At 43.6% G+C, this 14,322-nt stretch overlaps 1 protein-coding gene across 14 annotated transcripts in view; it reads left to right on the forward strand.

Moving 5' to 3' along the window:
• The window catches only part of phldb1a (pleckstrin homology-like domain, family B, member 1a), a 99,844-nt gene that overhangs the window by 23,935 nt on the left and 61,587 nt on the right, over positions 1-14,322 (forward strand). For 12 of the 14 annotated variants that reach the window (XM_046314224.1, XM_046314242.1, XM_046314275.1 and 9 more), the window contains exons 2-4: positions 7,769-7,879; positions 9,246-9,369; positions 11,247-11,417. In XM_046314224.1, coding sequence (XP_046170180.1) covers positions 7,769-7,879; positions 9,246-9,369; positions 11,247-11,417 — 406 coding nt within the window. Of the gene's footprint in view, positions 1-7,768; positions 7,880-8,997; positions 9,102-9,245; positions 9,370-11,246; positions 11,418-12,793; positions 13,188-14,322 lie in introns of those variants that run through there. The other 2 variants (XM_046314292.1, XM_046314320.1) reach the window with 2 other exon arrangements.

The following is a 14,322-nucleotide window of genomic DNA, read 5'->3' on the forward strand; positions in this document are numbered from 1 at the left end:
CCCGAACAAGGCAGTTAACCCACTCTTCCTAGGCCGTCATTGTAAATAAGAATTTGTTCTTAACTGAGTTCCCTAGTTAAATAAAGATTAAAAATAATGAAGTAAAGATAAAATCACTATTTTCATCAACTGAGCATAACCAAGGATTCTCAGTCATACTATCTCCAACAACTATGGTATTGTGAGAAATGATTCCTGAAATTCACGCTAGCTCTGTCTTTTCTTGCTTGAGCGAGCAAAGCTCCAAATTCAAGCAATCTCCCAGATAAAATGCAGAACATGCATGAGAGGGAGAGAAAGAGACAGAGGCTTTAGAAAAGTTGTTGTCCTCAGATAGCATTTTTGAGGGGGAAGGAGAGAAGGTGTTTTAAGGTGTGTTCCTTATCTACTCTTTAGCCATAGAAACCATAAAACTGCCAGATAACCAGAACAAAGTCATCATCATTTATTGTTTGCTTTAGGAGTTGTTCCCCACAATGTGGATCAGTCTCTGTCTGTTAGTACTTTACTGCGTTTGTAAGTTAGTCTCACGAGATAACTCAGACAGCACTGGCTCGATTTTGACTAAACTTCGGTGATGCATCTGGATAGATATCCGCATTTACAAAATGACACCGACTGACAGTCTGGGTGGTGACGCTATATAACATAATTGAAAATGCTAAATTTGAAAGGTCACACCCCTCACCCTATATAACCTAAAGTCATGCAATTCGTTACACAGGTCCCCCTCCTCACGCGGAACAAATTAGCCTCTTAATACAACATTTTACAGACTACAATCTAAAACATGGCTGCTATTGACCAATAAACATTTACGTGGGCAAGGTCTGGCACACAAGTGCTTATAAATCAGCCAATGATATTGGTATTGTAACACAATTTGGTACACATCAAACCTCCAAGACTCAATATTTTGAAGAACATTCATATTGATCACATGGTCGTGCTATAACAGGCACATGTTTATATCTCTTGATCGGTTCGATTGAGTGACGAAATTTGGCACACATTCTCAGGGATATGAATCTAGCTAACCCAGGTGATATCTCAGACACCATTAAACCAGTTCTGATGAAACATGGGTGAATGATGCATCTTGCCATAGAGATCTGTCATTTGCAAAATTGCACTGATTGGCCCAAGGATGCTGCATCCTTCGTGGGGGATGACATGTTTACTGTTGCCTTGTTTAACTTTACCATAGGATATGGTTTAGGTTTCTAAAACAACATCCTCGATGGATGAAGTAGGTGGTAATGGAGGGTTATGCTAAATGTTTGTCTGCTTCCGTTTGTGGTTGAGACAGCTCACTGGATATGTTTGTAATGGGAGACAATTACTTAAATTCAAGTGTAGAGACTAGAGTGGAGTAGAGATGAGCAGGTGGAGTCTACATAGCAGTCCACACAGTCACTGCTGTGACATAGAGCATTTTATCTGTATGGTAGACTGGTAGCCATAAAAGGTTTAGAGTTAAAAACAGTGTGTGCAACATCAGCTATCAACTGATCATAACAACCGTCTTTCTATAGATACAGTAGTTCCCTTTCAGTCAGTACTCTCGGTAAAACATAACTATGGGGAGTTGTACTCTCGCAATTTAGACTGAAAGTCCCGCCTTCCACATGTGATAAGCCCGAGATTTGGATAAATTCCATCAATTCTTCCGCTCTTCACCTCGATATGAGCAGGAATGATTCACACTACTAAAAACAAACATTCTGTGAGACTATCTGAGTTTGCACCAACTAAACTGTCCCTTTGTGGAAGCGCGTGCTCACCCCCTGGACATTGTGTGCTGGAGTTTGTATTTGTTCTCTTAGTTTCCTAACCACAAACTAATGTATTATTTTTTTGATCGTTCGGCCTGGCTGTAGCAATGAGTAAGATGGCTAACGCGACTGAAACAATGAAGGCTAACAAGCCGGGTTTGGGTTGGCGACCATGCCCAAATGAATAAAAAGATACTCAAGTGTGTTGTCTTGTATGTCTCGGCTCGGTGCGTGCTCTGGCTGCTCTCGCTTGAATCAGTTTGTGTGAGAGACTAGGAGATGGTGCCAGTAACAGTGGCTTGTCCGCAGCTGGCTCTGTTCCCCTAGTCCACGGCTCAGGTTCTCTTGACAACCCTGTAACATTCTACAGAAGGCTATGCTGGTAGGTGCCCTCGCTCAACCCAGCTCCTGTGCATTCTGTCTCCGGTTGTGGGAGGCTACTCGAAGAGAGAGGGCGGCCAGGTTCAGTGGGTACACACCCGTAAACCCGTGTCTGCCTTGGACAAGCACCGCTTGCCTCTCTTCCCAGACTTGTTGATGAAGGGTCCGGTCCAACATTCATGATCCAGTCCTACGTACACTTTCGAGACCAGATTAGCTAAGCAAGCACTGTCATGCTCTTTGAGACTGCGGTCAACGAGACTAGGTAGCCTAGCTTAGACTAAAAAGTCTACTGGCTTATGTCGGCTAACATGCCTGACTTACTAACTTTCCCACGATGTTATGGGAACCCCATTCCTATTTCCATATCCTGGAGTTGGAGAGAGTGGAGGAAGCGGTGCTTGTGTGCACCTCAGGTGAGGAAGCAGCCACCGAGTGAACCTCCGGAGCAAGGGGCACGGGCGTGAGCGACAAAAGCATTACTGTGACAACAGTGTCCCCACATTTGGTTACGGCCAAACAGGGTACTACGTCAGCCATTACTGAAGCCCTGTATGCTTGTAAGGGAGACGGGCTTCATGCAGGTTTTACAGTCTCTACTGTATGTTGGAAGCTTGTCCAGGTTTAATGACCCCCATTGTTACACCGTGTTCCATGGTGTTTACTTGGTCCAAGGGTTATATCAATTTCCCCAGGGTGAGAGTAATAAGTTGGGCAAATCGTTCTCTATCCACAAGGAGGTACCCCTCCCCAATAGTTGGGTCATTACTGAGATTCATTGCTGATTCGTGCCTGTGGCTCATTAGTCCCTATGCGGTGTCTAGTGATACATGTAATGGGCTCTATAGGCAATTGGCTGTTGGTAGCGGAGTCGAGGGAACGTGCAGGTTTGACATGACCCTGCTACTATTCCACACACAGTCTCTGTAGTTCATATGAACTCTGTAATGAGCTGTCTGTCTCCAGCTCAATACTTTTAATTAGATTAAATTACAAATCTCCCCTGTCTGTTACCACAGAAGCCGTCTGTCCCATTCCCAGCTAGGTTACTAGGCGCTTTGTCACCAGTACCTATGACTGGCCAGTAGAGTAACCTCCATGATAATGAAATTGTATGTGTGTGTGTGTGTTCAGCACTGGGCACTGCCAATCGGGGTACATCACAGATCGTAGGAGCCCTTGTACCCAGAGTGGCCCGGGGCTTTAGGCAAACCTTGGCACATAAACAAAACATTTTCAACCCCAAGTTCCACAGTGTTCACGGGTGTCAAAAGGGTCGTGAGTTCAATGAAAGGTGTCTCTTCTCCACATTCAGACAGACGGTTGTCAACAGTGGTGGAAATTGAAAAAATAATCAGTCTCTCCCTGTCCACAAGGTGGCATCTTGCCCCTTCAGATGGCACTTCACGCGAGGCTCACTGTCTGCCACGACCAATGGGGGGCGCATGCACGGTGTCGCACTGGATCATGGAACATGGACGTTGGGGTCCGGCTACAATTTGTTGTACGTCATCACTTTGCCTGTTTCAAAGTCCTCAGCGCCCGTTTTGGGGGAGAAAATATCCTCCCTTCTCCAGAAGCAGGCAATCCGAGTGGTTCCTATGTCAGAGATCCTGGACGGCTGGTATAGTCGGTGTTTTCTGGTTCTGAAAAGGGACTTTGTGTCCCATTCTAGACCTACGTGCCTTCAACTGGCACTTCAGAGTCGACAAATTCAGAATGCTCACAAGCCACCAGCTAATACAGTCGATTGCTACAGCCATGCTAATGTCCCGTATTCAGTCTCTAGTGGGGGGGGGGGGGTATGGACTGTGGTGCGGAACGCACTGCATGTCATTAACCTGGAGCTCCTAACGGTGTATATGGCGCTCAGGCGCTTCCTCGTGCTTTTGTCGGGCCAGCTTGTGCTGGTCAGGACCGACAGTATGTCAGTGGTGGCGTACATCAACCAACAGGAGGAGACGAGGTCTCTCTCCCTCCTTACCTTGTCTCGCTCCCTATTGCTGGGGAGCAGTGCACACATGCTCTCGCTTCAGGCGACGCATGTTCCCGTTTGCCTCAACTTGGTGGTGGATCTGCTAACCAACTTATAGTTGATTTACTCCTTTTGCTTCTGAAGAGCAACATGGGCTGCATGCCCTGTGTCCAATACAAGCTTTGCATAAGTACATTGAGCAGACCCAAGATATTAGTTTATGTGACCAGCTTTTTGTCTGTTTTGCTTATCCAGCTTGCGGCAGGGCTCTCTCTTTAGTTGAGTTTTTTCTTCAGTTTTTTTTTAAGTGGGTGACAGTGCAACTCCCCATAGTTGTGTTGTACCTTGTTTCCCTCCTTCAGGGAACAATATTTATGACTATTTAAGTTTTGTTTGGGCTCAGATCAACTCAGAGTTATGGAATGTTGGTGAGACTAAAAGTGAGTGAGTGAATGGTCGGAGGATTCTTGAGCTAGAGCAGACCAGACAGACATGACTCTTCAGAGTTGTCTATTGCTTGTATTTGTGTGTCTACAACGTCTATGGGTTGTGTATACTGCAGTAGACATGTCTGATCCTCAGAGGCTTTTCCTCTTCACTGAGGTGAGAACGTGTCCACAGCTGGGCCTTATCTACAGTATCTCCGTGTGTGTGTCTGTGTGTGTGGTGTGAGGCTGAGTCAAAGACAGTGACCCATGGTGAGGGGAAGCAGCCAGGGTAAATATATAATTATTTACATTTTAGTCATTTAGCAGACGCTCTTATCCAGAGTGACTTACAGTTAGCTATCTTAAGATGAATGTACTAAGTTGGACAACCACATATCACAGGCATCACAATTTTTCCTGAATAACATAGACGTCAGTAGTCAGAGCGGGGATCAAGTGCTGCATGTGCTGGGGTGCCAGGACAGAGAAGAACTTGGGTTGAGCGAGAGCTACCCTCCTGTTGGGGTGGCAGGGCCAAGAGACCTAAGGTGGCAGAACAGAACGGAGTGCTCAGGTTGGGGTGTAGGGTTTGAGCATAGCCTGAAGGTAGATAGGGGCAGTTCCTCGTGCTGTTCCTTACGTAAGCACAATGGTCTTGTAGTGGATGCGCGCGCTTAGACTGGAAGCCAGTAGACTCAGACATTTACGAAAGATGCATTTGTGTTTAGTGAGTCCGCCAGGTCAGAGGCAGTAGGCGTGACCACGTGTTCTCTTGATAAATGTGTGAATTTGACAATTTTCCTGTCCTGCTGAAATTGCCTTTCGCCATATGCCTGATAGACAGTATGTGGATCCCATATTTGTATTTATTATGGATCCCCATTAGTTGCTGCCAAAGCAGCAGCAGCTACTCTTCCTGGGGTCCAGCAAAATTAAGGCAGTTTATACAATTTTAAAACATTACAATACATTCACAGATTTCACAACACAATGTGCGTCCTCAGGCCCCTACTTCACCACTACCACATACAGTGGGGCAAAAAAGTATTTAGTCAGCCACCAATTGTGCAAGTTCTCCCACTTAAAAAGATGAGAGAGGCCTGTAATTTTCATCATAGGTACACTTCAACTACGACAGACAAAATCAGAAATAAAATCCAGAAAATCACATTGTAGGATTTTTTATGAATTTATATGCAAATTATGGTGGAAAATAAGTATTTTGTCAATAACAAAAGTTTATCTCAATACTTTTTATATACCCTTTGTTGGCAATGACAGAGGTCAAATGTTTTCTGTAAGTCTTCACAAGGTTTTCACACACTGTTGCTGGTATTTTGGCCCATTCCTCCACGCAGATCTCCTCTAGAGCAGTGATGTTTTGGGGCTGTTGCTGGGCAACACGGACTTTCAACTCCCTCCAAAGATTTTCTATGGGGTTGAGATCTGGAGACTGGCTAGGCCACTCCAGGACCTTGAAATGCTTCTTATGAAGCCACTCCTTCGTTGCCCGGGCGGTGTGTTTGGGATCATTGTCATGCTGAAAGACCCAGCCACGTTTCATCTTCAATGCCCTTGCTGATGGAAGGAGGTTTTCACTCAAAATCTCACGATACATGGCCCCATTCATTCTTTCCTTTACACGGATCAGTCGTCCTGGTACCTTTGCAGAAAAACAGCCCCAAAGTATGATGTTTCCACCCCCATGCTTCACAGTAGGTATGGTGTTCTTTGGATGCAACTCATCATTCTTTGTCCTCCAAACAAGACGAGTTGAGTTTTTATCAAAAAGTTATATTTTGGTTTCATCTGACCATATGACATTCTCCAATCTTCTTCTAGATCATCCAAATGCTCTCTAGCAAAATTCAGATGGGCCTGGACATGTACTGGCTTAAGCAGGGGGACATGTCTGGCACTGCAGGATTTGAGTCCCTGGCAGAGTAGTGTGTTACTGATGGTAGGCTTTGTTACTTTGGTCCCAGCTCTCTGCAGGTCATTCACTAGGTCCCCCCGTGTGGTTCTGGGATTTTTGCTCAATGTTCTTGTAATAATTTTGACCCCTCGGGGTGAGCCCCAGATCGAGGGAGATTAACAGTGGTTTTGTATGTCTTCCATTTCCTAATAATTGCTCCCACAGTTGATTTCTTCAAACCAAGCTGCTTATCTATTGCACATTCAGTCTTCCCAGCCTGGTGCAGGTCTACAATTTTGTTTCTAGCTCTTTGGTCTTGGCCATAGTGGAGTTTGGAGTGTGACTGTTTGAGGTTGTGGACAGGTATCTTTTATACTGATAACAAGTTCAAACAGGTGCCATTAATACAGGTAACGAGTGGAGGACAGAGGAGCCTCTTAAAGAAGAAGTTACAGGTCTGTGAGAGCCAGAAATCTTGCTTGTTTGTAGGTGACCAAATACTTTTCCACCATAATTTGAAAATAAATTCATAAAAAATCCTACAATGTGATTTTCTGGATTTTTTTCTCATTTTGTCTGTCATAGTTGAAGTGTACCTATGATGAAAATTACAGACCTCTCTCATCTTTTTAAGTGGGAGAACTTGCAGAATTGGTGGCTGACTAAATACTCCCCCCCCCCCCACTGTATCTACAGTACTAAATCCATGTGCATGTATAGCGCGTATGTTATCATGTGTGTGTGCCATATGGCACCCTGTTGCATTTTGACCAGAGCACTATAAAGGGAATAGGGTGACATTTTGGATGGCGCAAGCGTATTCTTCTACTGTTGTCCATGTAGGCAACATTCATTAATATTGAACATCAAAAAGGCTGACAGCATATTTCCTACGTTAACAAATGATATATATATATATATATATATATGATATATAATGATATATATGGACAAATATATACAGCTTCTGTCTCATGGTCAGGAGATGGCGATAGAGCCTATAGGATCCATTCATATCACTTAATAGACAGCCTACAAAGTTACAAATCAATGAGATTACTATATATTTTAGGATCTTAATTTCTCTAGTTGAACTGTTATCTGGGACAGCAGGGATCTCTAAGGAGAGCGGTGTTTCTATAATGAGTGTGTGTGTGTGTGTGTGTGTGTGTGTGTGTGTGTGTGTGTGTGTGTGTGTGTGTGTGTGTGTGTGTGTGTGTGTGTGTGTGTGTGTGTGTGTGTTACAACAGGATGTCTTCATGTGTGTCCTCTCCTCTGTGTGTGTTTCCGTCAGGATCTTCATGTGCCAGTAGGTGTGATTGACAATCCAGACAACATGGACAGCCTGAAAAGGAACGTATTGGAACATAATGGCCGACAGACTCGCCAACACCAGGTCTTACAGGTGAGTCCAGTGTGTGTGTGTGTGTGCACGTGCCTTACAGGTAATTCAGGTGCCATGGGTGTGAGTCAGGTCCCATTTTTCACATGCAGAAAGCAGTGCAGATCTATTCAACTTAGCTGTCATGAGAAATCAAAAGAAAAATATTGAAGAGTGACTGACCCATAAGGAACAATGTGTAAGGCACAGTAAAGCGTAGTTCAGTGTGGTAAAGCGTAGTAAAGGTCAGCAAACAATAAAACCAGCGCTTACAGCGAAGGTCAGGAGGTGGCCAGGGAGGAGAAATGGCTTAAATAAACTTCTGTGACATTCTGAATTCTAGGAGAGAAATGTTGGTTAACTTTAGACAGACAGGAGAACCCGAAAGGTCTGGGCTCAAGAGGTGAAATCAGTGGTTACTGACTAAATCCAGGGAGAGCAAATTATGCTATAGCAAAAGCATTTCATCATGTAAAATGTAACAAGTAAAGCTTATAAAATTGCTTTATCAAGTACTTACAATAAAAGTAGTAGTGTCTGTGTAATTTACACACACCTACACGCACAGGAAATACTTATCTAGCTTGTTAAACTGCAGGTGAAAGGCTGAAACAGTGCCTTCTGGCATATTGGCTGCTTGATCTGGGCAACACTAGTTTTATCTTCATACCTTCTTCAAAGAGCAGGGGGAATTGTAACTACTTAAAGACAGACTCCAAAGGCATGATGCCAAGACCTTAATTTAATGTAAGCAGTCCAAAAGTGAGTCATCTAGATGCCATAAAGCTACTCTGTTTTCTTTCTATGTATTACAGGCTACATATGGAGTACATAGACTTGGTACAAATGCAAGAAATCATGTCAAATAGGCCTACATTTGAAGTTATTAAATATGCTTTCATATGTCATGATTTAGTGTCCTGATAGTGTACTGTAAGACCAGTCCATATTTGACTGAAACGCATGGACAGTCTTGTGCTTTTGTCTTCAAAGCTGAACAGATTGGTCTCTCCCCGCTTGCCTGGAGGGGGGGGGGGTGAACCCACTTATCCTGTCTAGCTAAAGCCTCTTATTAATCCTGTAAGGGGAGCAGTGGGGTGTGGGCCGTGGGCAGACATAACACAGCTTAGATTGGACAGACACACACAGACCAGTCTGCCCTATTGTTCCAGTAACGCTTCAAGGAGTAAAGAAGAAGGGGGATCACTGGGACTCTGCTCTCAGGAAGATCGCAATGTGGACATGGGTATGCAGTCACTGAAATGTAAAGATGAGGGAGTGCTTGGACTGAGCAATCATAAGTGGTGTATCCTCTAAAATAAGGCTCATCTAAAATTAATGTCTCAGGTCTCATGCCAGTTTTCTTCTGTCTTGTTTGTGTCGTTACCAGAGTACTCCATTGGACCTGATCGAGATGGGCAAGTCACTGAGGTTCCAAGCAGAGCACCCCCACCTGGTCAGTCTGGGTAGTGGCCGTCTCAGCACAGCCGTCACCCTGTTACCCCTGCAGGAAGGTAAGCACTTCTGGATCTCAGAAACATTAAAAGGGGTCTTCTATTCAGTGCTTTGTTCATGCAGACTGGTTCTGAAAAAATACCTTGTGCTGAAAGCTTGAAGAAATATTGATAAATAGAGAGAACTCCTAAATGGTTTGACAGTTACACCGAGAAATATTATGACCATAAGTGACAAAAGGTCCATTACAGGAAATGAGCTGACAAAATGTCCATTAAAACTATTAAACAAATCATCCCAGACTGGTTTCCTAGAAGCATTCAAGTTTTTCAATAAGACGCTGATTGAGAATGATATCGGACACTCTTACACAGTAATGACCAAAGCTGGTACTTCTGAAGAGAAAAATCCCCTACTGATTTATTTATGGCAATATCCATCCATCCATGCACTCACTTATTTCCTGGCATAGAGCCAGCTGGTGGATGATATCATAGGCATCGGGGAGGAAGAAGAGGAAAGAGGGAGGGAGAGAGGGATGAAATGAAAGTGACGTGTTGTAGCTGAACAGTCGAGCCAGTGTATTCAGAGCCCTGCCATATCTAATCATCCTAAGAATGACAACTAGAGGACTTTGTGATACGGAGGGGATGGAGAAGCTGAAACTGAAAACAGGAATTCATTCGAAAGGTTTGAGATACACCATAAAACACTGAGAGGGAAAAATAGGACCATAGCCTGACCTTGTCTTCACCCCCTGAAAAAAAGACAGTTGAAGCACTCTCTCTCTCTCTCTCTCTCTCTCTCTCTCTCTCTCTCTCTCTCTCTCTCTCTCTCTCTCTCTCTCTCTCTCTCTCTCTCTCTCTCTCTCTCTCTCTCTCTCTCTCTCTCTCTCTCTGCACACACTCCCCCTCTGCCCTTCTCACCCTCAGCATTGTAACTCTGCCAGTGCCAGTGTGTTAGTTCCTCCAATGTCTTGTTATTCCTTTATCCACATCTGTCCGTCTGGAGGGCCCAGATGCCAAAACAAAAGGAGCAGTGCAGGGAGGCTGGAAGGAGGTGAAGTGGAATAGCCCACTGGACATGGAGATAGTGAATAGGAATCTAAGGCAGCCTGCTGGGGTATTCTCAGTGGTGTCTCTCCCCTATGTTCCAGGGCTATTTTAACAGTGTAGTGAGGCCAGGGGAAAGGCAAGGGACTTGTTAGATGAAGAGAGGGAGGGGGGCTTTTGGGGTAAAGTGTTTCACCCCCCTTGGGCTGGTGGAGTAATGTGCTCCACTCCTTGTTTCTTGTCTTGTGTCTCATCCGACAGACAGGCAGACAGGCAGACAGGCAGACAGACAGACAGACAGACAGACAGACAGACAGACAGACAGACAGACAGACAGACAGACAGACAGACAGACAGACAGACAGACAGACAGACAGACAGACAGACAGACAGACAGACAGACAGACAGACAGACAGACAGACAGACAGACAGACAGACAGACAGACATGTAATTTATCTATTTGAAAATTAAGGTCCTGGAAGTATTCAAAATAGGAAGACAGTGGTTATTCTAATACATTCCCTCTAACCATCATTCGTCTGCCATCTGCCAGTGGTCTGTCTCTCTCAGGGCTAGCACCTGCTGTTAGCTTGAATCTACACTCTACAAGTGACTTGGACCCGTGATGGCCTTGACCCAAGGCTCTATTCCTTTACTTTGACATCAGAGGGATCAGCGTTCCACTGACTGACTGTGGCTTTGAACTACAGTCCAGTCCTTCTCGAAAATAATCTACTACCAAACGTGGGCATGATATAATAGAACAGAAGATAATACAATTGAATAGAATAGTTTAATATCCCAGTGGGATATTCTTTCTGATGATGTGTTTAAAGGATTCATGTTGACATGTATGTGTAACTCATCATTGTGTTGTTGCAGGGAGGACGACCCTGGGCAGTGGGAACACAGACATCCCTCTGCAGGGTCCAGGCATCACTGATCAACACTGCTATATCGACAATAGGGCAGGCAATATCACCCTCAACCCCTGTGGGAACCATTGCTCCATGGATGGTCTCCCCATCTCCAAGCCTGTACACCTTTCACAAGGTACTAAACTGGTTAATAACACATTTTGTACAATGTTATAAGAGTGATTTGGATTATTATCTGACATTTCATGCCATAGTGTCTTCATATATCTGTACCTGTATGTAGCCTAATATCTCCAGTTGGTCATCTCAAAATGAAACCAGGTTTCCATTTCACTAAATCACCATGCTCATTAATTGAATACCTAGCTAGCGTTTTCTCCTTTAATAAGAAACACAGGCAAGACATAGAGAACCGCCATGCTTTATGGCTCATGCATGACCTTGACCTAGATGGAAGGGAAACTTGATTAAACAGGCTGTTAATTGCTTCACACAGTCAGCCTCTCTCTCTCAATTTTCAATTACATTTCAATGTCAATTTAAAGGACTTTATTGGCATGGGAAACATATGTTTACATTGCCAAAGCCAGTGAAATAGATAATAAACAAAAGTGAAATAAACAATACAAAAATGTACAGTTAAACATTGCACTCACAAAAGTTCCAAACTAATAAAGACATTTCAAATGTCATATTATGTCTATATACAAAAGGGAAATAAATAAACATAAATATAGGTTGTATATTTACAATGGTGTTTGTTCTTCACTGGTTGCCCTTTTCTTGTGGCAACAGGTCACACACCTTGCTGCTGTGATGGCACACTGTGGTATTTCAACCAATAGATATGGGAGTTTATCAACCTCATATTTGTTTATGAGAACTTTGTGGGTCTCTGTCTGTATATATATAGGACAGCAGAGTCCTCCCTCCCTCCCCTGCAGTTCCACAATTGATTTAGTTAGGTGTGCTGCATATTAATTCTGATTTCTCTCAACGAGTAAGACAGAAAATCTCTATACTCTCTTCAGTAACGCGTGGACTTTCATTCCAACCAAAAGAGATGCCATGTAAACTGTTAAAATGACTCCAATTAGACTTGTATTTTAAAAAAATCTCTAAACGTTTAAGGGCAGGCTATTCATGAATCATGAATATATTTTCATATAAAATAGCTAAGTGGATTAGGGATGTATCTTTGCATGTAACCTAACCACCAAATATATACATAGGCCTAACTCTAGTCTACCTTTTCCAACATTATTTGCATGTTATAGCCTTAACACTTAATTACTTGTTGTAGTGTAAAGTGCTAGGAATTGGGTGGGCTGCAGCATTAATGAGAAAAGTGGTGAGTAAGAGTAAGGCTCAGGTTATAATACAATAGAAAACTAAACCAATCTCTTATCCTGCCCCGGGTTATGCATTCCATTTGTAAAACTCGCAGCTCACTGGGACATGGCCGCATAATAAATAAACTCCACGCCCCCCTCCGGCGTTATGCAGGCAGGGTTGGGCAGGCAGTTTGACAATAATATCATTTGTGGACTGGACAGCCGGTGTGTGGGACACGGAGCCAACAGACAGCTCTTAGGATGACACCGACAATAAGGCATTGGTACTCCGGATTCAGCGTTGTTGGCCATCTGCGTTATTTTTGGAACTTGGATCATTGGCCAGCAAAATGGTATTGATGAAGCATATCACAAAAGCCTGCTTAGCCTAAAGGGTCTTCTAATTCACTTTATTCGGACGCTGGACATCAGCGCTTTTTGTGCTGAAGAAGCAGGACGTCAAGGAACGCACGGAATTGTATTTATTCGTACAAAGACGCTGCAGACGCACGCGCTACATGCACGTTATAATTACATTTCAAAGGAAAATGTGCTCTTGCTTATAAATGACAATTATGCCAGTGAATGTATCAAATTAATTGCAGATACACGTAAGTGCATATACCTATTTGATTATTAGAGAGCAATTCCGCCACTTTTCAACCTCATATTCATTATCTCCATAAAAAGAAAAAAACGCGTTTATATGATCTGTGGTTAAAAATATATGAAAGGTCCTAAAAAATGCTTCTTTGTGACATTACATTGTAGGATTAAAAGTAAGAAAAACAGTGATTCTCATAGTGTTTTTAAAATGTTTGAACTTTTTAACGTTTTTTTTCTATGCAACGTAGAAACGCACCGTTTTCACATATGTAGACTAGTATTGTGCTGGAGATAATTACAATTAGGTTGGAAAGTGGAGGAATTGCCCTATTGACTGTTACTCATTATTTTTCAAAAGCTCTGTCAGATTCCTAATTGTGTGAGAGTCATTTTCATAAAGTGTGCTGAGCACCAAGATTGGATATGTTGGGGTGTGTGGTCATTGCTTTGTTGATGAAAAAATACCAATGCTTTATTACACAGACACTGTTTGCAAACAGTTTAGGAGCTGTTATTGTAGTGACAGGGATTATTTAAAATACTATTTGAAGAGGTAGAGTTTCAGATGTTTTCGGAAGATGGGCAGGGACTCTGCTGTCCTAGCTTCAAGGGGAAGGTTGTCCTGCCATTGGGGTGCCAGGACAGAGAATAGTTTGGACTGGCCAATAGACTAGAGGTGGCAGAACGGGGTGCTCGGGATGGGGTGTAGGGTTTGACCGTAGCCTGAAGGTAGGGAGGGGCAGTTCCTCTTGCTGCTCCATAAGCAAGTACCATGGTCTTGTAGTGGATGCGAACTTTGACTGGAAGCTAGTGCGGAGGAGCGGAATGACATGTGAGAACTTGGGAAAGTTGAACATCAGACAGGCCGCAGTGTTCTGGATAAGTTGCAGGGGTTTGATGGCACAAGTGGGGAAACAGCCTATAGCAAGTTGCAGTATTCCAGACGAGTATGGATGACAAGTGCCTGCATTATGACCTGCGCTGCTTCCTTTGTGAGGTAGGGCCATACTCTACGGGTGTTGTAGTGCATGAACCTGCAGAAGCGAGTAACTGTTTTGATGTTTGCAGAGAACGACAGGGTGTTCTCACACCAAGGTTTTTTGCACTCTGGGAGGGGGACACCGTGGAGTTGTCAACCAT

Source organism: Oncorhynchus gorbuscha, linkage group LG02, assembly GCF_021184085.1.
Source record: "Oncorhynchus gorbuscha isolate QuinsamMale2020 ecotype Even-year linkage group LG02, OgorEven_v1.0, whole genome shotgun sequence".
Taxonomy (NCBI): domain Eukaryota; kingdom Metazoa; phylum Chordata; class Actinopteri; order Salmoniformes; family Salmonidae; genus Oncorhynchus; species Oncorhynchus gorbuscha.